This window comes from Nyctereutes procyonoides, unplaced genomic scaffold (genome assembly GCF_905146905.1).
Source record: "Nyctereutes procyonoides isolate TBG_1078 unplaced genomic scaffold, NYPRO_anot_genome, whole genome shotgun sequence".
Lineage (NCBI taxonomy): Eukaryota > Metazoa > Chordata > Mammalia > Carnivora > Canidae > Nyctereutes > Nyctereutes procyonoides.
Genome location: NW_026575142.1, coordinates 45010148 through 45036649, shown reverse-complemented (window position 1 = coordinate 45036649; position 26502 = coordinate 45010148). Strand labels below are relative to the sequence as shown.

General features: G+C 35.3%; 1 protein-coding gene and 1 non-coding gene across 2 annotated transcripts in view; one reads left to right on the top strand and one right to left on the bottom strand.

Moving 5' to 3' along the window:
- The window catches only part of CCDC39 (coiled-coil domain containing 39), a 47310-nt gene that overhangs the window by 15961 nt on the left and 4847 nt on the right, over positions 1–26502 (top strand). Inside the window, exons 9-18 of the mRNA XM_055308086.1 lie at positions 2734–2837; positions 3365–3497; positions 6161–6355; positions 6862–7026; positions 9582–9719; positions 11761–11969; positions 20964–21087; positions 24620–24779; positions 25318–25424; positions 26235–26375. Of these exons, the coding sequence (XP_055164061.1) occupies positions 2734–2837; positions 3365–3497; positions 6161–6355; positions 6862–7026; positions 9582–9719; positions 11761–11969; positions 20964–21087; positions 24620–24779; positions 25318–25424; positions 26235–26375 (1476 nt within the window). The remainder of the gene's footprint in view (positions 1–2733; positions 2838–3364; positions 3498–6160; positions 6356–6861; positions 7027–9581; positions 9720–11760; positions 11970–20963; positions 21088–24619; positions 24780–25317; positions 25425–26234; positions 26376–26502) is intronic.
- LOC129499013 (U6 spliceosomal RNA) lies at positions 23992–24094 on the bottom strand. The gene has a single exon (XR_008662279.1). It is a non-coding gene; the product is annotated as a U6 spliceosomal RNA (small nuclear RNA).

The window sequence follows — 26502 nt, the reverse complement described above, 5'->3', positions numbered from 1 at the left end:
TATGTCAACTCAAAAGACTAGTTTGTGCATTTATGATAAATTACTATAAAAATAAGCATAAGAGCTCTCCTTTGATTAAGGAACTACTTCTAGTTCTTTTTCTTATGCCCCTCCAGTTGTGGAACTTTTAAGCAGTTGAGCCCTGCTTGGTGAAAGCAACAGGGGTGCCAGTCATATCACAGGTAGTGTAAAGGGCTCCCCCTGGAGTCGTACAGCACACACCTTGCCTGTCGTGTACTATGTTTTGCAAGTGACTTGAGGCAAAAGCCTCCTAAAAATGTCTAGACTGAAAATCATGATTATAACTGGCAAATGGGCAGATGTGAAGGTGAATATTGACATTAGTAATAACCTGAAGTGTCTTTCCAGTGCACAGGTATATGGTGGTTTTGACTCAAATTCTAGCTGGAGCTGTTTACTTAGTTCAGTTTTGCAACTCAGGAAGGGATAATCTTTCAGTCTAGTAGAGGGACAGTGTTGTAGTGGTAAAATACCTTGAAACAGAGAATAAAAAGTCTCCTGCTTTGCTCTTTTCTTATTTTGCAGGCACACATGCCCAACTAGATTGTTCAATAGGGAGTGTTAGTGATCCCTTTAGTTAGCAATAAAGGGATCTTTATGTTATTTGTGCCTTGAGGCCGCATCATCTGAAGTTAGCTGTTTATGCAGGAAATTGGAATACTGTAGAGCATTTCATTCTATTAGTTGTTACACTTTTTATTTCTGATAAAGAAGGAAAGTTTTTTTCTGTCCAAAAAAAATTACTTATGACCCTAAAAAAGTAAAAATAAGCAGATTTCCTGTCTAAATTAAATGTCATTGATAATAGTTCATTCTTAAAAATCTTAAAGTTTAGGGCAGCCCAGGAGGCTCAGTGGTTTAGCGCTGCCTTTGGCCCAGGGCCTGATCCTGGAGACCCGGGATCGAGTCCTACGTCAGGTTCCCTGTGTGGAGCCTGCTTCTCCCTTTGCCTGTGTCTCTGCCTCTCTCCCTCTCTCTCTCTCTCCCTCCGTCTCTGTGTCTCTCATGAATAAATAAATAAAATCTTAAAAAAAAAACTTAAAGTTAAAATCAATTGCAGAAAAGAAGATGGATTCATACATTCATTTATAATTTGTTTATTGAGATATAATTCACATAGTAACTCAGCCTTTTAAAGTATATATCAGTAGTTTTTAAATATATCACAGAATATGCAACCATCACTGCTATCTAATTTTAGATTATCTTTGTCTTTCAAAAAGAAACCCCTTAGTAGCAATCACTCTGCTTCCCTCCTCCTATCTAGCCCTGGCAACTGCTAATCTACTTTCTGTTTCTGTCGATTTGCTATTTGGTACATTTCACATCAATGAAATCATATAATATGGAGTACTTTATGTCTGGATTCTTTTACTTACATAATGTTTTCAAGGTTCATCCATGTTGTAGCATGCATCACTCTTCATTCATTTTCTTCCTCCAAATTTTAAAATTGAGGCAAAGTACACATAACATGGTTTGCCATCTTACTCATTTTAAGTATACAGTTCAGCGATATTAAACACATTCCTAATGTTATGCAACCATCACCACCATCCATCTCCATAACTCTTTTCTTCTTATAAAACTGAAACCACATGCTAACGAAACAATAACTCCTCATTTGCCCCTCCTCCTAGCTTCTAGCAACTACCACTCTACTTCCTGTCTCTATGAGACCACTGAAAGTACTTCATATGCATGAAAGTATTTAGCTTTTTGTGACTGACTTATTTCATCTATTTCACTAAGCATAATGTCCTCATGGTTCATCTATGTTGTAGCATATGTCAAAATTTCATTACTTTTTAAGGCTGAATACTATTGCATTGTCTGTACATATCACATTTTGCTTATCTATTTATCTGTCCATGGACACTTGGGTTGCTGTCATGGTTTAGCTGTTGTGAATAATGCTGCTGTGAGCACGGGTGTACAGTTACCTCAGAATTGCTGGGTGGTAATTATGTTTTTAATTTTTTGAGGGACCACCATACTGTTTTCTGTAGTGGCTTGACCATTTTATATTCCCACTAATAGGTTCCAGCTTTAGTTTCTCCACATTCTCATCCACACTTGTTCTTTTCTTTTTTTCCCCTTTTTTTCTTGTTTTAATAGTAGCTATCCTCATGGAATGGTATGAGGTGGTATTTCATTGTCGCTCTGATTTGCATTCCCTAATGATTGATGCTGTGAACATTTTTTTATGAGTTTACTGGCCATTAGTATATCTTCTTTGGAGGAATGTCTGTTCAACTCCTTTGCTCATTTTTGGATCAGACTGGCTTTTTTTTTGGCGGTGGTGAATTTTGGAAGTTCTCTATGTATTCTGGTTATTAATCCCTTATCAGGTATATGTTTTGCAGATATTTTCCCCATCTTGTAGACTGTTGATACTGTCTTTTGATGCACAAGTTTTTAATTTTGATGAAGTCCAGTTTGTCTGTTTTTTCTTTTGTTGCCTGTCATATCCAAGAAACCATTGCCACATCCAATACTGTGAAGCTTTTGCTGTATACACCTTTAACGCATATATGGAGGACTCTATAATTTGCCAGTATCATGCAATAGGTCATTTAAAATGTAATATCAGATCAAAAAGGAAAACTGGTTAATATGTATTACATGTGCAGAATAGAACTTTTCAAAAGTGAAATTAATTTATAAGATATAGAGTAAATATATAATTTCTGTCTGTTAATTAATGAATAGCTGGATTCTTTAAAAGCCACTGTGAATAGAAGTTCCAGTGATTTAGAAGCTCTAAGGAAAAATATTTCCAAAATAAAGAAGGACATTCAGGAAGAAACAGCAAGGTAAGAAAAAAAGATATTTAAAGATGTTTATTGTTTTTGACCACTTCTGTTTTTAAAAAAGATTTTATTATTTATTTATTAGAGAGAGAGAGAGAGAGAGAGAGAACAAGATGTGGGGCTTGATCTCATGACCCTGAGATCATGCTCTGAGCTAAAATCAAGAGTTGGAACTTAACTGACTGATGCACCCAGGCACCCCAGTAATTGACTACTTGTAGAAAAATTATTAGATATTTAAGTTTTTGCTAGATAACTGTAAATGTATAGCTACTAAATTATTACACTTGAAAAAAGTTTTTCCTCAGTTTCTCATTGTAAAGGCTTAAGAACAATATTTTTATGGCTTATTAAATATATATTTAATATGTATATAAGGTTTACAGAAAGGTAACAAAAAGGTAATAAAAAAGTTGATGGCAAAAGAAACCTTCAGGTTATATGAAGAAATCTTAGGATAAACTATTCTTTGTTTGTTTGTATTACTTTTTAGACTTGTTTTCTATTTTTTCCTCATAAACTCTCTCTAGGTTACAGAAAATTAAAAATCATAATCAGAGTGTAAAAAAGAAATTAAAGCAGATAACTGAGAAAACGATGTCTGTAGAAGAGAAAGCTACTAATTTGGAAGATATGCTGAGAGAGGAGGAAAAAAGTGTAAAGGTAAAGTTTTGTTTTAGCTTGTAAACAGTCACAGCAAATTTAGCAATAGTGAATTAGACTCTTGCAGTCAGGGAGACTGACTCACTGGACCTCCAAAAGGTCTGTTGAGAGGCTCTGCTTTCTGGTATGATCATATTTGTGATCAGAATTTTGAGTTGTTAGACTCCCTATTTGTGTGTGGTCTTCTCTCTTAAAACTTCTACTTCCCCCTTTGCTTTGCTTTCAGGGTTTGACTTTGATGTCTTCTTTCACAGGTAGCTCTCTACCTAGGATCTCGTGCCTTCCCAATGCCTGGCATGTCTCTGCTTGTCATTCATATATATGCTGTTTTATGATAGACACATCTTGAAAAATGCCCATGTTTTATGTTTTACAATTGATTTCCACCCTTATAATTGATTATTTTTTTGGGGGGGGATAGTTTGTGATCAAATCCCCCCCGCCCCCAGTGGTCTACATTCCTTCCTGTATTTCTTTATCATTTATTATCTCTGACAGTCTGGTACCATTTATAAGTAAATGGACTCTTAGGTGTTCTACTTTACAATTCTATTGGAATGTCTTTGGAATCTTGGTAGCATTTAGGCCAATTTTTGAGGAACTGAAAAAGGTTGATTCACCATCTCCTCTTTGAAAACTTCAAAGTGACTTCTGTGACCTGACACTATTTGCACTACTATTTGCTTTTACTCTTTTTCTGAGGGGCAGCTGAAGATCATGGCAAAATCCCCTATTTGCTAAATATCAAATATGATGGTTTCACTTATTTTTGGATGGAATCCAGCTTCTTCAGTATGCTGTTGTTTGTTCAAAATTCCTGAATAATGAAGTCATGCAGCAACCTTGACTTGAGTGGTATTTGAGTCTAAATCACACATTATTAAAAAAAAAAGTTTTGTTTTTTTTTTCTCCTAAGAGCATTATTTCCTCTAGCATGTAAAATGGGACAGTATTGGAACTTAGAGATCTCTAAAGACTGAAATACATATGAAGTAGAACTTTTGATGATGACATTAAAAACTGGTGACATTTTTGAAGAAATTAGCTTAATTAGAAAAAATAGGATTGGCAGCATGTGTGCTACTTGTGCTGTAGCAGTGTTTTATTCATAATCTTGGTTTTTGTAGCTGTTGGTTTTTGTTTGGAAAAATCCTAACCCTATATGTTTTGGAGCTGTACCGTTATTCACCACCAAGCACTGACTTTAAAACTGCCAGGTAATCTTTGAGAAGGTCTTAGAACTAATAAAAATTGGCTATTATGTAACAAAGAATTTTTTTTAAGATTTATTCATTTATTTATGATAGACATAGAGAGAGAGAGAGAGGCAGAGACAAGCAGGCTCCATGCCGGGAGCCTGACGTGGGACTCGATCCCGGGACTCCAGGATCATGCCCTGGGCCAAAGGCAGGCGCTAAACCGCTGATCCACCCAGGGATCCCGAATTTTTAAGATTATATTAGATTATATTTCTTAATTTGTCAAAATTTAAATGTGCCAGTCACAGATTTTTTTTTCCATATTGCGCTTCATTGGTTGGCAAAAGGAAATCTGGGTTTAAGAGCACAGAGGGAAATTATTTCAACATTTAAAATGGTAACTTTCAACCGATCTTATTTGGCATGGGAGATCTATTTGAAGCTTAGAACACTTGGTCATAAAGCATTCAGGTCAAGAGAGATCTGCCCCTTAAGAAATGAGCAGTGGGAATGGGGGCCTGGTTTCTCTTTACTAGAAGGCTGCACAGGTAGGGAAGCCATCTGGAGGCAAGGTGTGAATAAAGGGTAGTGCTAGTAGTGTGTTGGGGTCAGCCCTATCAGCTCATAAGAGTTGATAGTTAAATTTTCTGGAATTTTGCAAGTCAGCTGCTAAACATAGATACTATTAAAAATTAAATTATATTGACTTACAGTTAAATACATAATATTAAAAACAAAGTAAATAAGTACTCAGCATTCATCACTTCCAAATTATTTTACTGTATTTTACTGTTACCTATTTATGCTCTTAAGATTACTTAAGATTACTTACACTTATTATATCTATATAGTGGAAATGCTGTGTAATGGTCTGCTACTCCATATCTCTTCCCAACTCTGCCTTTTTGGAAGCATGATAGTAGCTTGAAATTGGGAATAATTATACGATTATACATACAATTATACATACATACAATTATATATACAATAAATAATGGGAATATTTATACAATTAAAATCAGCTTTTTCCTTCTAACCTCCCATCCACTGGAAAGCTGGTAGTTAAACATTTACCTGCTCACAACTGGATAGTGCCCACAAGAGGGTAGGAGATTGAGCAATGTGACTTCTTCCCTGTAACACCTTCAAGACTTCAGAAAATTCTGCGAACCTATAAGTTGTGTGTCTCTGGTATATTTTATTTCCTAGGGAAACCAGGGGAATGGCCAAATTCTAAGGTTAGGGTGACGTGGTGTAGAATAAAGATGACAGATCAAGGTACTGGAATAGAGTAGACTATAAGAAATGTTGGAGATATGTTGAAATTGTGGGAAGGGCATTCTTATATTCTCAAGGGTTAAAATGTTGGAGGTTTAATTTATAACCCCCAAAATTATAGTGTTCATGTAACAAAATACTGCAAGGTATTAAAATGTCATTGATCACTATTATTCTTATCATCAGGAAGTGGAAGTTCAATTAAACATAGTGAAAGATGTGCTATTTAAGAAAGTTCAAGAATTACAGACTGAGACAATGAAAGAAAAAGCTGTTGTATCAGAAATTGAAGGAACCCGTTCCTCTCTAAAGCACCTCAACCATCAGTTACATAAACTGGATTTTGAAACCTTGAAGCAGCAAGAAATTATGTACAGTCAGGTAGATATTAATCTTATGAATGTCTTCCGTATTGATTTGTTATAGTTGTGATGGTCAAGATACCACAATCTCCTGAAAAAAAAAAGATTTTTTTTTAAGTCCTCTTGGAGGGATAGATAGATGCTGAAATGGGATATCATGTTTGGTCAGTAGTAGGGTAAGAAAAAATGTACCTTCAAAAGTCCATGTCCATGTAAATCCAGTGTGTTTACTGAGGTTCCATCCTAGTAGTATGGTAAATACCCTCCTAGCTGACTTCTTATATTGCCACTAGATTACTTATTTTCATATCACTGTCATGTGCCTTGATTGTTAAAGAATGGTTTGCTGTTTCTCAGAGTTAAGAAGGATTTTATACTATAAATTACTGAAGAATTAAAGTGACTTTAGTAAATGATGACACTTAAGACTAAATTTATAAGAAAGTGTTTATTGTGTTTTTATATTTATAGAAATGGTTTTAACTATTTGTTTCTCCTTACTATCTATTTAAAAAAATGTAACAGGATTTTTACATTCAGCAAGTGGAACGCCGAATGTCACGGTTAAAAGGAGAAATTAATTCAGAAGAAAAACAAGCCCTTGAAACAAAAATTGTTGAACTTAAAAAGATATTGGAGGAGAAAAAATCTACGTTTGACCTTTTGGAATCACAGATCAAGAAGCTTCATGTAATTTAGCCAAAATACTTTTGATGCTTCAAATATCCTAGTCATTAGTCATTCTGTTTTAAGTCAACATGTTCCTAAGACTTTACTTTGGATAGGATGATTGCCAAGCTACCTGCATATATAACAAATGTATGAACTATAATGTTCATGTTTCTATACTGACTATGAGAATATAACATTACTAGTGATTGTGCACTTACTATATACTAAGTATATTAAATGTCTTTAGTATTTTATTTCATTTAATCTTTATCAGTGTCTTGTGAGGGAGACATTATGACTTGTGTCACAGATCAAGTAACTTGTTCATGGTTACACAGCTAGTACAGAGAGCTAGGATTTGATCCCTGGTCCATAGGACTTCAAAATACTCTTAAATACTACATGATTTAAAACATTGATAAATTCCATTTTTCTATTATGTTTTTGCCAGAATAACTTGATTACCCTTTATCTTTGAAATGACCTTTATGGGCCATCTATTACTGTTATTCATATATTTACTTGGTTACAGTATTTTGAATAGCTTAATTTTGTTAATATGGTGAAAATGTTCTCATCTTTCAGTGTTTTAATGCTTATAGTCATATAAAACCTATGTTAGGGGTACCTATGTAGTATAAAACCTGTGTTAAAGTTTAGCTGGAGAGTAAGAGTGAGGAACTGAGATCATGGACCTGAAAGGGATGAGAATCCCAAAGGATTTAGTGTCATTTAGTTTGAAAGGCTTGTGATGAGTGTCCTCTAGTGGTTATAAGGATAATTGCCCTGAATTCCTTTAGGATTATAAAGGTGAAAGGGAGCTCTTTTTAAAATTATTATTTTTTTAATTTAAAGATGATAAAATTTGGGTTTGGAGTAGTCTGTAGCCTGATGAAATTTTTAAAAACTGTTTCCTTAGCTTTGTGGAAAAGAACACATGTTTTGGAATCAGAAACAACTGGTTTTAAATATCAAGGTTGTATCAGTACTATAACTTTAACTTTTCTGAGCCCTAGTTAACTCCTCTGTTAAAGGAAAGAAAAGATTTGATATTATTTCAGGATGTTTGAAAGAATTAGAAGCAATGTATATTTTAATGCAGTGCTTTTAGGAGGTATTCAATAAATAGTATTATTTTAATTACATTGACTATGAGGAGAATATTAATGCTACAGAATGATACGAGGATGACGTTTGTATCCAAGTGTGTTTCTTGACCCTGGCATGAATTGTGTGTCTGTTTTGCTGTGTGGGAATGGTTCTAGTGTTCTGCCTTCTAACTACTCTGGGGCTCTGTCCATTGTACAGTTGATTAGTACTAATGCCTATCCCAACTCTGGATTTAACAGAGAGATAAATGAATTAAAAGAAATGCATGTGAAGTTTTAAAGATATAAAAGTTCCTTAATCTTCTAATGAAGGTTTTCTTTTCTCAAGAGTAGCATGAGATTGTGAAGTCATTCTGAATTACTACTCTCATACCATTTCATCTTCTATTTTGCATAATAGAAGCTAATTCCTTCTGGTTGAAAATCACCTGAAATTAAAATTTTTTCATTCTAAAAGTTAATTTTGTGAAATCACATCTTCATACAAAAAAAATTCCTCTTCTTACTGTCTTGCTACTATCTTAGGTCTTGATACCTTAGAGAAATACAGGCAATGAGAGAGATATAGGAGGGAGGAAGAGAGAAAAAGAGGGTAAAAGACAGCGAGAAAGGGACAGAACTAGGTCTTGGAACTAGAAAGTTTTTGCTTTTGGTACCCAGAGGGGACTATAAGCATAAACCTTGTCCTGGACTCTGGGTGAGCAGAAAGATAACACACCGTTATAAAGCTAGGAGACTGATATCTGGGTATGTGTAACACAAAAGCATTTGATGGAATTAGATCTTTTCTAGCATTTTTCTCTCTAGCAATATGTGATTATACATGTAATTAATAGTAAGAATACATGACACTTCTATGTGTCAAACACTGTTGTACGTACTCTTTGACAGTAACATCTTTAATCCTCACAGCAGTCCAGGGAGGTGGGTATGTTATCTCCATTTTAGAAAAGAAGAAACTGAGGAATGGTAGGCTGCCCAGCAGGGTCAGATGACTGATGTGTAATGAAGGCCATCTGATTCTAGAGTTTGTACTGTTAACCAAGTTCCTACACTTTTTTAGAATGTGAGGGTTTTTTCTTTCTGTGGCTTGGGTTGAATCAAATCATGAACTTCAGAAGGTGAGCTGTGCACTGAACCAATGCTTGGCTTCTTCCTCATATTTCTCCCCATAAATGGCAATCACCCAATAATTCAGATCAAGCCATACATAATATTTCCTGGAATTATTGAACCCAAACCAAATCTAAAAAATCAGTAGGTGATAAAAATGAAAATGTTTCTATGTGATTATCCACATGTATTATATTAGAAACATTAGAGCATGAAGAGTGAGATTTAAAAACCAATTATTATAAATATTCAATGGAGCATATAATTTTATGTAAGATGTATTTAATGTTCTTTTAAAATGTGTAGTTATAAAAAAATGTGTATTTATGTACCTCTCTTCCCCTTTTATAGAATGATCTTTATTTTATTAAGAAGTCAAATAGTAAAAATTGTGACGAAAAACAGTTTCTCATGACCAAAGTAAATGAACTAAACCTTTTCAATGACAGATCAGAGAAAGAACTTAATAAAACCAAAGCTTTGAAACAGGTACAGTAAAATCATATGTGCATATGATATTAAAAATCACATAATTTAATGCTAATTATAGAAAATTATAAAAACATACTAAATTATAAAGAAGAAAATAAAGTTACTAGAATCACCGTATAGAAGATAATGTGTTAAAGTTATATTATTGCCTTCTAGTCTTTTGAAGAAAATTGGCTTTATATACATTATTTTTAAAAATTTAAAATCTATATCCATCTCCATGTATATTTCTAAACATTAAATATTCTTTATAAATTATTTTTAAAGGCTTCTTATAATTTATTACATGAAGTTACCATAATTTGTTTAACCATCTCCTGTTTTTTGGATATGTATTTATTTTCAATGTTTGATTATTCTAAATAGTACTATCAGGGACACCTGGCTGGCTCAGTTGGTGGAGCTTGTGACTCTTGTTCTCAGGGTTATGAGTTTGAGCCCCACATTGGGTGTGGAGACCACTAAAAAAAATAGTACCACCATATACCATGCATATATATCATTGTATAGTTATTTAATGAGTTAGGAAAAACTTTTAACTGTATAATTATGGCCCAAAAAGAATGAATATTTTCAGGTCTTGAAACTATTTTCCCTTTTTTTTTTTTTTAAATTTTACTTATTTGAGAGAGAGGGAGGAGCTGCTTGAGGGGAAAGCAGCTCTGTGCTAAGCAGGGAGCCCCGTATCGGACTTGATCTCATGACCCTGAAATCATGACCTGAGCCAAAATCAGGAGTCCAGAGCTAAGCTGACTGACCCACCCAGGTGACCCTATACTATTTTTAAGCCAAATTGTCTTCTGGAGGGTTCATTTGATACTCCCACCAGCAACGTGTGAGCATTCTATTTTACCACCTGGAAGTTTGGATATTATAATTTATAAAATTGTTGTCAATTTGATGGAATAGTTTTTAAGTTGGTGACACGTGAAAACATTTTACAGTTGAACATAAAATGTCAAATATTTATGTTTAAATAAAAATGTTTAGGGGTGCCTGGGTGACTGTGGGTTAAGCGTCCAGCGTTTGGTTTTGGCTTAGGGTTGTGGGATCAAGCCCCACATGAGATTCTCTCTCTCCCTCTCCCTCTGCTCTCCCCTCCCTACTGCCACTCATGCGTGCTCTCTCCCTCAAACCAGTGTTTAAAACATTTTTTTCTATGATGTTATATTCTGTAATCTTTCTCTTTTGGATTTCTGGTTTATTATCTTAGCCCATATTTCCATCAGGAGGTTTATGTTTTTTAATTGCAAAAGACCTTCATACATAAAAATAACAAGTGTCATAAATATTGTCAATATTTTTTCCATTTACATTTAAAATTTTTGTTCATTTTTTTTGACATGAAAAAAAAAATTTTTAACATCAAATATTTTTTCCCTGAGTAATTTTTATGCTTAGAAACTCCTGTGTCATTTTAAAAATCAAACAAATGTTTACTATTTCGGTAACTGCATTGGTTTTATCTTACATTAGGTTTTTCATTCATCTGGAATTTATTTTTAGTACATTTGAGATGTAGGGATCTAAACTTTTCTCCAATTGAAAAGCTACATTTTGAAATAATAAAGTCTTATGTTCTGGAGTATTTGTTTCTGGGCTTTCTATTCTGAAAATTGATCTATTTGTGTACTCTTGTATCAGTACTCTATCCATGACTTAGAAAAAAAATTATTTATATGTTATTTTGTGAGATTTAGTTTAGAATATAAAAAATGTTCATCCATAGAACTTTATACATTTCCTGACTTTTAAGTTTCAATTTGGGGAATAAATTCTTCCTTTTTTTCCTTCTTTTTAGTAAAACTTAAATTTCAAATTGAATTATAATAAAATTTGGAATAAAATCTTTTCTTAAAAAGTAAAGGAACCCAAAGTCCTCATTCAGAGCAATCTAAATTTAATCCTACTTATCTTGGTCAGTGGTCAAATTAAGGACAGTTTTATTTTCAAGTTTGACTTTTGTGGTAATAAAAATATTTTGGTTTGGGTGTAACAGTAATTATTTTAGCATCTGACAATTTTGTTACCTTGATAGGATTTGATGATAGAAGACAATCTTTTAAAACTTGAAGTTAAACGTACTCGAGAAATGCTTCACAGTAAGGCAGAAGAAGTACTTTCTCTGGAAAAAAGAAAACAGCAATTACACACAGCTATGGAAGAACGAATGGAAGAAATTAAGGTTCATAAAACAATGCTTGCATCACAAATAAGATATGTTGATCAAGAACGACAGAACTTAAGGTAATAATTTGAGTTTTAAAATACTGCTAAAATTTTTTGAAAATATAAGGGTGATGTCAGAAGAATTGACTGGAGGTTCATCTTTTTCTTAGTTCTTTGAAAAGGCTTCTAATATATAATATACATTTTAGTCATGAACCTATGCTTTTCCTTCCCTCTTTCCTTTGGCTAACTCTTAATCCTTTAGATTATCCCTTTAATAATGAGATCAGTAATTCCCTTGGAACTGATTTTTGTGTATGTTTTGTGGTAAGAGTTCAATAACATAGATACTTAATAGCTGCATTTATTAACACAATTTTTCCCTAGAAGTTTTGCATATCTTTTATAAAAAAGATTTATTCCTAGGTACATGCTACTTTTTATTTAATTAAATTAATTAATTATTTGAGAGAGAGAGAAAGTGTGACAGTGGGGAAGGGGAGAGAGGGAGAGGGAGAATCTCAAGCCGGCTCCAAGCTCGGTGCAGAGCCTGATGCCGGGCTTGATCCCAGGACCCTGAGATTGTGACTTGAGCTGAAATCAAGAGTCAGATCCTCAACTGACTAAGCCACGCAGGTGCCCCTACATGCTACTTTTTAAAATGTTTTTGTCAATGTTATCTCCTTTTATTTTTATTTATTTATTTTTTTAATTTATTTATTTATGATAGACGTACAGAGAGAGAGGCAGAGACACAGGAGGAGAGAGAAGCAGGCTCCATGCCAGGAGCCGATGTGGGACTTGGTCCCGGGACTCCAGGATCATGCCCTGGGCCAAAGGCAGGCGCTAAACCGCTGAGCTACCCAGGGATCCCTGTTATCTCCTTTTAAATCATTCCATCTTGGGGATGCCCAGGTGGCTCAGTGGTTTAGTCCCTGCCTTTGGCCCTGGGCGTGATCCTGGAGACCTGGGATCAAGTCCCATGTCGGGCTACCTGCATGGAGCCTGCTTCTCCCTCTGCTTTTGTCTCTGCCTCTCTCTTCTCTCTCTCTGTGTGTGTGTGTGTGTGTGTGTGTGTCTCATGAATAAATAAATAAAATCTTTAAAAAAAACATAAATAATTCCATCTTTGGTTTGTTGCTGGCATTATAGAAATAGTTGATTTCTATATATTAAGAATCCAACAACTTTGCTTCAACTCCTACTAATTCTGACAGTTATCTATAGATTCTAATTTCTAGGTATTTCATTCACATCATTTACAAATAACAGTTTTGTGCCTCCTTTTTTTTCAGCCTTTATAACTTTTCTTTCTATTGCTTCACTGTCCTTGTTATCTGAACTCCAGGTCAGTGCTGACTAGCAGTGGTGATTGTAGGTCCCCTTGTCCTGTGCCTGATATTGAAGGGAATCGTTTTATTGTTAAATATGAGTTGCAGATTTCTTTGAAATACCCTTTATAATATCAAAGGAGTGCCCATCTATTTTCATTCTTTCTAAGAGGTCGTTTTAATTTGTCTCATCAGGAATGGACTTTTGTTGGATGCTTTTTCTGTGTTCGTTGATAGGATGTAGATCCTTCTAGTCTGTTAATATAATTAAATATATAGATTGATTTTTCAAAGTTAAAATAACATTACATTCCTAGAATAATCAAAACTTGTCTGTCACATATTACATTTTGTATATATCTACATTTTGTTTGATGATATTTGTATACAATTGTCCCATCTATGGTTATAAATTTCCTTTCTGTGTTACCCTTGTCAAATTATAGTTTACTAAGGTTATGTCAGCTTTCATAGAATGATTTTGTGTGTTTTTTAATTTTTCTATAGTCTGGATAAGTTTGCAAAAGAGTAGAACTGGATTTTTTTTTTAAAGATTTTTATTTATTTAGTCATGAGAGACACACAGAGAGAGGCAGAGAGAGAGATAGAGACAGGAGAAGCAGGCTCCCTGCAGGAGCCTGATGTGGGACTCAGTCAGGGACTCCAGGATCACACCCTACCCGAAGGCAGATGCTCAACTGCTGAGCCATCCAGACATCCCTAGAATTACATCTTTCTTGAATTTTCAAAGATTTCACTCATAAAGCCCTTGAAGGCCTGGACTTTTTTTTGAAGATTTTCAACTGTTGGTTCAATTTACTTATTAGTGATAGGACAATACAGAAATACAATTGTATTTCTTCTTTAATCAGTTTTAGTAAATTATATTTTTCCTAAGAAAAAATTTCCATTTCTGCTAAATTTTCAAAGTTATTGCCATAAAGTTGTTCACAGTATCATTTGGTTATTTGTTTAATAGCTGTAGTATTTGTAGCTTTTCATTCCTGATATTGGTTATTTGTGACTTCTCTTTTTTTAGGTGGGTTAAATCTCACCAGTAGTTAATGAATTTTATTACTCTTTGAAAAGAAGCAATGCTTGTTGATTTTTTTCCTATTGTGAATCCACTTTTCTATTTTATTATTTATTATTATTTTTAAAGATTTTATTTATTTATTTGAGAGAGAACGCATGAGCTAGGGGAGAAGCAGAGGGAGAGGGAGAGGAAGGGGGAAGAATCTCAAGCAGATTCCCTGACAAGCCCAGAGCCTGATGCAGGGCTTCACTCACAACCCTGAGATCATGACCTGAGTTGAAACCAAGAGTCTGATGTACTGACTGAGCCACTCAGGTGCCTCAATTTTCTATTTTATTAATTCCTGCTCTCACATTTACTATTTTTTCCTTCTATTTTTGTGAGTTTATTTAGATGTTAGCTTCTTCTTTTTTTTTTTTTTAAGATTTTATTTATTTATTCATGAGAGACACACAGAGACACACACACACACACACACACACACACACACGTAGAGGGAGAAGCAGGCTCCTAATGGAGCCACCTGAGCCAGCCAGGTGCCCCGAATTTCATAGCATTTTCATTTTTCATGAAATGTAATGTTCCTCTTGACTTTTTAAAACTTGATTTTACATTTAAAAATGTAAATGGTGAAAAAAAATGTAAATGGTGGACACGTGGGTGGCTCAGTTGGTTAAGTGTCTGCCTTCAGCTCAGGTCATGATCCCAGGGTCCTAGGATTGAGTCCCACATCGGGCCCCCTGCTTGGCAGGGAGTCTGTCTCTCTACCTCTACCCCCTGCTTTTGCTCTCTCTCTTTCTCATGCTCTCTATCTCTCAAATAAATTAATAAAATCTTTAAAATAAGGTAAGCGGCATTCTTTGCTCATGGGACGTACGAAAACAGGTAGCAGGCAGGATGGTTTGTTGACCCCAGGTTTTCATCACTGAGTAATAATATTCAATTGCATATATCTATCCCAATTTATGCATACATTTACCTGTTGATGAACATTTTAATTGTTTTTGGGTTTTGGCTATACAGATAAAGCTGTTATGAACATATGTGTTCTTGGTATGAACATATGCTTTCTTTTCTCTTGGATAAATACCTAGAAATGAATCATATTCTTTCTGTCTTTCCTGGCTTTCATTGGTTTTATTGAATTTGCTTTTCCCTTCTTTCCTCTTTTATTATTTGGAATATAAAAATTCTAATTTTAATTATTTTGTTGGTTATTCTTAAATTCAAAAGAAATTTTAATTTTCCTATTTTTCTGAGAATACTGAGGATTAATTAGCTCCTATGATTTTTTCCTTATCTTATTAAAAGATAAGACTTTTAGCATCTTTTACTGCTACATTTTCTCTCTCCATCTTTCAAGTATTATTGAAACCACTAATTATAGTTTCAGGTTGTTATTTACTGTTTTTAATATTAGGTCTCTATTTTTTTTAAGATTTTTTAAAAAATTTATTTATTCATAGAGGCAGAGACACAGGCAGAGGGAGAAGCAGGCCCCATGCAGCGAACCCGAGGGACTCGGGGCTGAATCTTGGGTCTTCCGGATCACGCCCTCGGCTGCAGGTGGCGCTAAACCGCTGCACCACCAGGGCTGCCCTATTAGGTCTCTATTTTTATTTTTATTTTAATTTTTATTTACTTAGGATAGTCACAGAGAGAGAGAGAGAGAGAGAGAGAGAGAGAGAGAGAGAGAGAGAGGCAGAGACACAGGCAGAGGGAGAAGCTGGCTCCATGCACCGGGAGCCCGATGTGGGATTCGATCCCGGGTCTCGAGGATCGCGCCCTGGGCCAAAGGCAGGCGCCAAACCGCTGCGCCACCCAGGGATCCCATAGGTCTCTATTTTTAAAGAACTCCTTTCTCATAGGTTACATTAAACTATATAGTCAATTGCCAACAATAATTCAACCTAGCTGTATGTTTCCTTTGTTTTTGGTTTAATATTGTTTCATGTGTACGGTGTCATCTTTTTTTCTTGGATTCCCATTTCATTTCTCTGGAGTAGGATCTGAATTTTTTTTTCCCCAGAATTGATGGTTTCTGAAATTTTTGAGTCCTTGCATGTTTATTTTATTATTATTATTGTTTAAAATATTTTATTTATTCATAGAGACAGAGAGAGAGAGAGAGACACAGGCAGAGGGAGAAGCAGGCTCCATGCAGAGAGCCCGATGTGGGACTGGATCCAGGGTCTCCAGGATCACGCCCTGGGCTGCAGGTGGCGCCAAACCACTGCGCCACCGGGGCTGCCCTTATTTTATTATTTTTATTTTTTAAAAAAAGATTTTATTTATTTGAGAGAGTATGTGCATGAGTGGTGGGGAGGGGCAGTGGGAGAGGGAGAAGCAGGCTCTCCACTGAGCAGGGAACCTAACTCAGGCTCCATCCCAGGAGCTAGGATCACAACCTGAGCCGAAGGCTGATGCTCACTGACTGAGCTAACCAGGTACCCTGAGTTTTTACATGTTTAACACATACCTACTCTGTTCATATTTGAATTAGAGTTGAACTTTGAAAGCATTGTTTCATTTTTTTTTTTAAGATTTTATTTATTTATTCATGAGAGACACAGAGAGGCAGAGGGAGCCCCACGCGGGCCTCGATCCTGAGACCTCAGGATCACAACTAGAGCCAAAGGCAGACTCTCAACTGTTGAGCCACCGAGGCGTTGCTCCTTGTTTCATATTCTTATACATGACAGAGTTATTTATGAAAGGTCTGATTCAGACTAATTCATTTTATTTTGTAGGGAACCTGGTTTTTGTTTTCTGTTTGAAAAGCTTTGGGACACTCTTTATCCTTAGGGTTTCAGAATTTCTCTTTGTTCTGGGTGGTTTTTTTGGATTTTTGGTTTTTGGTTTTCATTTTTCTTGTTTGGAAGAAACAAGAGCTCTTGGTAAGCTCTGTTAATTATTTCAGTCAAGTTTTTCTTTAGGTTAGGGAAATTTTTTTCCTATTAGTTCTTTAATTTTTTTCTCACACCACCCTCTATTTTCTGCATTTGTTGCTCATTTTAGTGGATGTTGGTTTGTCTTCTGGACTTCTTCACTCTCATTTTAAAGTTTCTGTTCTATTTCACTTTTTAAGATATTCTCATTCTTTCTCTGTTCTCTTCCTTTCTGCCTCCTTTCCATTCTCTGCCCCCCTTTCTCTCTTTCTCTAGATCACTGATTCTTTCTTATTTACTACTATTAAATTAAAAAGGGGGAAACTGTTTGTAATGACTCTTGTTCCTTCATTGGTCTTTTCATAGCAGCCCATTCTTGTTTATGGATAGTTTGGGACCAATATCCTCTCATCTTTTAGAGATACTAAAATACTTTGGAAGTTCTCTTCTGTTGCTTGCATTATTTGTCTTAGTATGTCATGTGGTTGCTCACTTTGTTCTTTTCATTCATGCTGTTAACTTTCCAGTATGTTTGATAGTCCTTGGATTTCTGTTTAATAACAAATGTTTAAATAATAATCACGGTGATTGATATAGCAGCTGGTATGGTTTCTTCTGCAATTAGGTAGATCATTTTCTCCAGCTGGTCTCTCCTCTAATTGGGAGGGCTGCTTGTGGGCACTGGGCTAATTTGTCCCTTAATGAGCATAAGGAGTTTATTTTGGATGATAAAGATTTTATTTTCTTCATGGATGGAACTTTGTTTTCTATTAACCCCACTTTTGGGGGGGGGCTGGAATCACCATGCTCTTTTTTACTTTTCTCTCTAGCTCAAACATAACAATACTAGGAACTCTGATAATGGGGGGGGGGTATCACTGAAGCATAAATAATTCCTGCCAACATTTCCCTAAACTTTGAGGGATTGAGGAGAGTAGCCCAGATATTTAGACAGTCCATTCATTACTCACCTTAATAATTGTCTCAGATATCACTTTTGGTCTTTTTATTTCTTATTTCTGTATTTGAATTTTCTCTAGACTTTTTTTGTGAAGCATGGCTCTTATTTCTGCATTAATAATCTTCTGTCTGTATCTCCCTCCACCCCCCATCAATCATATCCCATTTGTTTCCCATTTTTTCATGAATTCATGACAAAATTGTGTCTTTCTTTTTCCCAGAGCTGTGCTTTTTTTTTTTCTTTTTATTCTTTTCTATTTTAGGAAGGAGGAGAGATATACTTGTAATCAATCCACATTAAGCTGGAAGACCAACAGGCCTTGTCTTTTACAGTCATATAAAGGTTGACTAAATATTTTTTTGATTATACAACATAATACTTAAAAATAAACAAAACCATAACTTCTGTTTATATATTTTACCACCAATTTTCTTTAGGAGTGGGAATGCTGGTAGGTTGAAGATTTCTTTTCACCATGGTTGGACAGTATGCTTTCATAAGGTAGTAGTAGGCAAATGAGTCACTCTTCATGTTGCCATACATATATTAGCATAATTAGCATTATTATAAAATAAATTTTAAAAAGTTCATAAAATATGAATTTACCAAAATAAAAGGAAAAAATAATCAGCAGATTCGAAATTGTGGGACACAGTTCTTCATGTGTTTCTCATATTTCTGTATGTCTTGCAAGGAAAGGCACTAACTTTCCCATCCTGGAGTCTTGTTAAAAATTTTTGGTAAAAAACACATAATATAAAATTTACCATATTAATAATTTTTAAGTGTACAGTTCAATAATGTTAAGTGTATTCACATTGTTGTGCAATAGATCTTCAAAACTTTTTCATTTTCTGAAATTGAAACTCTATACCCTCTAAACACTAACCTTCCATTTTTTCCTTCCTCCAGCCCTTGGTAACACCATTCTTTCTGTATGAATTTGACTGCTTTAGATACTTGATGTAGGTGGAATCATGTAGTATTTGTCTTTTGTGACTGGCTTATTCCACTTAGCACAGTGTCCTCAGGTTCACCTATGTAGCATGTGATTCAATTTCCTTTTAAAGCTGAATAATTTTCCATTGCATGTATATACCACATGTAGTGTATCCATTCATCTGTCCATGGATGTTGGGATTGCTTTATCTCTTGGCTATTATGAATAATGGTGCTATGAACATTGGGGTGCAGAGATTTCTTGAAGTACCTGCTTTCAGTTTTTTTTGGCTAACTGGGATTGCTTGATCATATGGTACTTTTATTTGTAATTTTTGAGGAGCTACCATACTGTTTTCTTTAGCGGTTGCATCATGTTACATTTCCACAAATAGCGCACAAGTGTTCCCGTTTCTCCACATTGTTGATAATAGGTTTTTTTTTTTAAGATTTTTTATTATTTTTATTTTTTCATTTTTAAAAAGGATTTTATTTATTCATGACAGACACACACACACACACACACACACACACACACAGAGAGGCAGAGACACAAGCAGAGGGAGAAGCAGGATCCATGCAGGGAGCCCGACACAGGACTTGATCCTGGGTCTCCAGGATCACACCTTGGGCCAAAGGCAGCGCTAAACTGCTGGGCCACTGGGGCTGCCCAAGACTTATTTTAGAGAGAAAGAGTGAACTGGTGGGGGGAGGGACAGAGGGAAAAAGAATCTCGAGCAGACTCCCTTGCTGAACATGGAGCAGATCATGACTTGAATCAAGAACCAGTAGCCTTGCACCCCATTGTTTATAGCAGCAAGGTCCACAATAGCCAAGCTGTGGAAGGAGCCTCGATGTCCATCGAAAGATTAATGGATGAAGAAGATGTGGTTTATCTATACAATGGAATATTACTCAGCCATTAGAAACGACAAATACACACCATTTGCTTCGACGTGGATGGAACTGGAGGGTATTATGCTGAGTGAAGTAAGTCAGTTGGAGAAGGACAATCATTATATGGTTTCAGTCATACTGGGAATATAAAAAATAGTGAAAGGGATTATAGGGGAAAGGAAAGAAAATGAGTGGGAAATATCAGAGAGGGAGCCAGAACATGAGAGACTCCTAACTTCAGGAAACCAACAAGGGGTAGTGGAAGGGGAGGTGGGTGGGGGGTTGGGGTGACTGTGTGATGGGCACTGAGGGGGACACTTGACAGGATGAGCACTGGGTGTTATACTATATGGTGGCAAATCAAACTCCAATAAAAAATATACAAAAAAAAAAAAAGAGAGATGTACAATGAAAAAAAAGACCAGAAGCTTAACCGAGCCACCCAGGCACCCTGCCACCACTTTGTTTTTCTTTTTTAGTAGTTACCCTAAGGCTGTGAGGTAATATATTGTGGTTTTAATTTCCATTAAACTATCTTTTAAAAGATGTTCGGATAGTGTATAGCCTCAGAAGCTAGAGGTGGTATCCTCTAAGTATTGGATATATTTGCTTAGTTCCCAAATATTCTATAAATATTTGAATTACCTAAACTTGAGGCTCTTCAGCTGTGATGTAAACCTAGGGTGTGTGTAACATCCATTTGAGCCCTTCTTCACTTGCATGGGACTTTGAGAGTTCTGCAAGCAGGAGGCTTATGCTACTTGGTGTGCCGTGAATGGCAAAGTCCTTTTTCTCTGACCTAGGAATCTTGTCTTCTGCCAATATCCATGAAACTATGGCAGCCTAACTTCTTAGTTTTCAAATAGGGAGAAACCTGAGACCCTTCCCACTAATTGTGAAATTTAAAAGTGAACATATTTAACCTGTTTGAATTCAGTAGTCATAAAAATGTCTTATATAAGAAAAGTATAGTTTAAAAAAAGCATGTTGTTTTTCAGTATTTCTTTTCCTCTATATTAGTGCTGAGTTTCATGAGAGGCTAAGTAAAATTGATAAGCTGAAGAATAGATATGAAATTATTACTGTTGTTATGCTGCCTCCTGAAGGAGAAGAGGAGAAAACACAGGCCTATTATGTGATAAAGGTAATCTTAATTGATTCATAGTTGTGATAAAGTATTTTTTGGTCTGCTCTTTAACAACCAAATGGCTTTTTTTCCCCCATGCAACCTTAAATTTCATAGCACTCTTGTAGCTACCATACTAGATTAGGTCCATAAAATATTAGTTGTCAGGTGAAGGTACTGAAGCTATTATTACTATTTTTAGAAGATTTATTAGAGAGAATGAGTGGGCACAACAAGACATGAGTGGGGCGAGGGGCAAAGGGTAAGGGAGAAAATCTCAGGGTGACTCCAGGCTGATCATGAAGCTGAATCTGGGCTCAATCTCACAACCCTGAGGTCATGACCTGAGCTGAAACTTAGGCACCTAACCGGTGTTATTACCCACCGGCTGAAGTACCCAGGTGCCCCCTGAAACTATTATTTTTATACATCTCAAGTCTGAGAGGTCAAAGAGAAGTCTGGATTGCTCTTTGATACTTTTTTTTTTTTTTTGCTATCATTTGTATCATATCACTTTCCCTCTTTATTCAAAGTTCATAATAGACTTTACCCTAAGACCTGCTGTCACAATGTGTGCCTTTAGTGTCATGTGACAGCCTGTTCAACATGTAAAGCTCAAGTCTTTACTTCACTATAGCCATCCACTCATGGCTACACCCTAGACCATACTAACCTACAGGAGAAATGAGTCCCAGCTCTCTCAGACTGCTCTTGTAACTCATCAGTCTGTACTACCTCAGGCTTCTGCCTATTACTGATGAGACTTTTCTCCTCTCAGATTTTGAAGGTCCCTGAGAGGTGATAGGCTCTAGGCTGATCAGTGTTGGGAAGGTAGATGTTGCAATTCCAGTTTCTCTTTGTCCATATCTTGGTTCTATCCCTGACCAAGTAGGTGACCATCAATGTTATTTAATCCTTTGGAGGGCTTAGTTTTACTTGCAAAATGAAGATATTATCACTTTTGTTGTGAGAAGTGAAAAAATATATGTAAAATCCTTAAATACTGTCTAGAACAAAATGAGCCCTCAGTAAATGTTAGTTGTTATTGTTAATGCTGTGATGAAGATGATGCATCCACTTCTCAGGAGTACAGGCAAATTTTATAAGTAAGAGTATGTCTTCTGTTAATAGCGAAGTTGCTGGATAAATGTCAGCATAAGGGGGATGTAAGATGAATAGAGGTGATCAGTTACCTTCCCAATTTCCTAATGCTACTCTTCATTTTCTATCCTCTTCAGGGTCCTCAGCTTGCCAAGTTATTCCATTTTTCATTATATGGCATATTTAAATGTTTTACTCTCAATACTCCATTCACATGTGCCACATGTGTAAAAATTAAACTTTGTAACTAGACTCAGTGTCTTATGTGGTCTTTATAAGGAAACAGTCCAGTTCTGACCACAATTTAATTAAAGTATTAGAAAATGAGATTACTAGAAAATGCTTTAAAATGCTGACAGAAAGGTATAAATGAAAATTTGTTCCTTTCTAATCTAGGAGAGAAGGTATACATTCTATGATATCTGATTTGGAACCAAATAGGATCATAGCATTTTTAGAAGTTTAACATATACATAGAATTAGATCAGGAAATATATAAATGTACAAAGTCAACCCCTTTAACAATGAAATTGAACCTGGAGAAGGAAAGTGAATTAATGTTACTCACTTGTAGGAAATCCACAACTAAAACACAGCTGTTTTTTTTTTTAATTTTTATTCATTTATGATAGTCACAGAGAGAGAGAGAGAGAGAGAGAGAGAGAGAGAGAGAGAGATAGGCAGAGACACAGGCAGAGGGAGAAGCAGGCTCCATGCACCGGGAGCCCGATGTGGGATTCGATCCCGGGTCTCCAGGATCGCGCCCTGGGCCAAAGGCAGGCGCCAAACCACTGCGCCACCCAGGGATCCCAAACACAGCTGTTTTGATTCATTATAGCTCTCTTCCACTACAATATTTTTTAATTTTTATTTATTTATGATAGTCACACACACACAAAGAGAGAGAGAGAGAGGCAGAGACACAGGCAGAGGGAGAAGCAGGCTCCATGCACCGGGAGCCTGACGTTGGGATTCGATCCTGGGTCTCCAGGATCATGCCCTGGGCCAAAGGCAGGCGCTAAACCGCTGCGCCACCCAGGGATCCCTCCACTACAATATTTTTCAAATGAAAATGTTGCCAATTCTAACCTCAACTTACAGGAATTATGTTATAATTTAAGAACTTTTTTTTTTTGCTATTTTTTATTACAATTTATTACAAAAAATGTGTACCATATTTTGAAGCATAATAAATACCAGTGAAAATGTTGAGATTAACAGTTACCAATAAAACATTTCAAATGGCCACATTTCTGGTTTAAATACACATACCTAGGGGTTGAATAAATTACCAAATGAAATTATTAGTTGATTTTGATAAAAAATGGGTTTGACACTTTTAAATATATATCCATACTATCCCTGTCCACATTTAATTGGAGCTCTTTCGAACTTTTTGTACTCCCAGGGATGGAGTTAAACTGTAAAAAATCAAAATATACCCACTACTGAGAATTTTTGGGTTTCAGAAGTTTATAGATTGCATTTTTTCCAGCCACATTTAACAATTCTAATTAAAAAATATTTTTAAATGTGGCACAATATACATAAAATTGGCCATTATAACAATTTTTTTCATTATAACAATTTTTAATTGTGCAGTTCTGTGATATTAAGTACATTCCCACTGTTGTGCAACCAACACCAACATCCATCTCCACAACTTTTTCATCTTCCAAAACTGAATCTGTCTACGCATAAAACACTGAATCTTCATTTTTCCCTCTCCTCAACCCTGGGCAACCATCATGCTACTTTCCGTCTGAGAATTTCATTGTTATAGGCATCTCCAGTAAGTGAAATCATGCAGTTTCTCCTTTTAAAAATATGGAGTGTTTCACAAATTGGCATGTTATTCTTGTGCAGGTGCCACACTAAATTTTTTCTATTTGTTCCAATTTTAGTATGTGCTATTGAAGTGAGTACCTTAGTTTTAATATTACTTAACTGTTCAAAGATACTGAAATCCTCGTTCTAATAATATAAGTGGGTCGGAAATAATATGCATTTACTTTCCTAGGTGTACCTTGCTCACCTCTTTTATTCCTTAAAGACTTAAAATGGGAAAGTGTTCCTAAGCTTCTTTCAGGCCAGAAACCTGCATTCTCCTTATTGAACAGATCTAATTTGAAACCACCTCCTAGTTAATCCTAACTTTTCCCATCAAGGTTTAGACTTTTTTAGCTTTCTGGTAATTTTTGTTGGAAAGTTAAAATAAGCTTTGGTTAGTTATTATACTTCCATCAGTTTGTATCCTACATACTAGATTTTTAAGGTCTCGGGGAGTAAGTCTTCTACTCTAAATCAAGTGTGAGAAATAAATGCCTAATGCTGCATGTGGGCCCCAAGGTAAATTGGTATTGTGAATAAACTATTTCCTGCCCTAGAAACAGACATTTTATTTTCTCCCATGATATTTCTGTGCAATCAGTTATATTCTGTTTCATAGGCTGCTCAAGAAAAAGAAGAACTTCAAAGGGAAGGTGACAGTTTGGATGCTAAGATCAACAAAGCTGAAAAAGAAATCTATGCTCTAGAAAATACATTGCAAGTGTTGAGAAGCTGCAACAACAATTACAAACAATCTTTTCAAAAAATCACTCCATCTAGTATGTAGGAGTTAAAATTTTTTAATGAATATATGCAATTAAAGTTGTACTTCTTTTTAAGGAGGAACATTGTGAGACATGAAAACAAAAATATACCATGTTTAAGTCAGAAAATCACCTCCCTCCCTTTTTTTTATCGTTTTTATTTTTTAAGTATCTCTGTGCCCCACGTGGGGCTCAAACTCACAACCCCAAGATCAAGAGACCAGGGCTCTACTGACGGAGCCAGCCAGGGGCCCCCTAACCTCCCTCCCTTTAAAATAAGGGCTAAGTTGTTTCCATTATTAGTTCTAGCAATATTGCATATCACTTCTCTGGGAATTAATTTCAAATGTAAAGAAAATTGCAGCACATTGGCTGCTCTATGTTGACAAAACAAGAATGGCTACTACATGCTCATACTGTTTTTCAACAAATAGATATAAGGAATTTAACCTTTCTATAAAACAATATGTTAGAAGTTTAATATTTGTAAGGCTTTAAGCTTGCTTTCTACATAACATGTTAAAAATTTAAACTAAGAATTCTCTAATTCTAGGTGATGAGTATGAACTAAAAATCCAACTAGAAGAACAAAAAAGAGCTATTGATGAAAAATACAGATACAAACAAAGACAAATCAGGGAACTACAGGAAGATATCCAGGTATATTCTACAGGCTTTAGTAATAAGCCTTTAGTAAAAGTTAACTGTCGTCATTATCAGTCTACTGTCTTGTTATCTTGTACAGAGAAGAAAATTTTTTAAAGTAGTAAAAGTCTCATTTAATTAAAATAAGGGAAAAAATGACCAAAATATTAAATAAATTAGTTAAAATCACAGTACTAAGCACAGAATGGACTACTGATAATGACTTATTAGTTGATGAATCATAGCTAATTGTGGTCTATCCAGTAACTTTTAATGAACTTTTATTTAATTCCTTAAAGATTGCTCCTTAAATAAAATTTGAAAGATAAAAATAACTTAGTAGAAAGTAGTTACTAAACCACATCATTGAAAGAGAAAACCATGTACTGGGTTAGGAAGCTCTATGTAAACATTTAGATCTTTTTTTTTTTTGGCTGTTTGAAGGAACCAATGGTATAAAATTTGAATCTTTGAAAATTACATGCTTTTAACAGCTATTGTTTGATTTATATCCCCCTGCCCATAAAAATACTTTCCAGTGGAATTATATACAAAATTTAATCACTTGGATGGCTCAGTGGTTGAATGCCTGCCTTTGGCCCAGGGCGTGATCCTGGGGTCCCAGGATTGAGTACCACATGCTCCCTGCAGGGAGCTGCTTCTCCCTCTGCCTATGTCTCTGCCTCTCTCTGTCTCTCATGAATGAATACAATCTTTAAAAAAAATTAAAACCATTGTACTTATTATCTACCAACATATACAAAAAAATGGCAAGCTGTAAGTTACTGATTCTAACCAATAAGTATTTTAACACTTTTTCTGCAGAGCATGGAAAATACTTTAGAAGTTATAGAACATTTAACAAATAACGTCAAAGAAAAATTATCAGAGAAGCAGGCTTATTCATCTCAACTAAATAGAGAAACTGAAGAGCAAAGGCCAAAGTTAGAGAGAGTAACTAAACAGGTATTGCTGTCTTTTTAAAAACTGACCTGTCATATTTATGTATTTTGGAGTTCCAGATGATAACTCCAAATCCTCCTTCATTCATTAAAAAATACTAAGTTCTGGTAAATAGGTATAAATAATGATT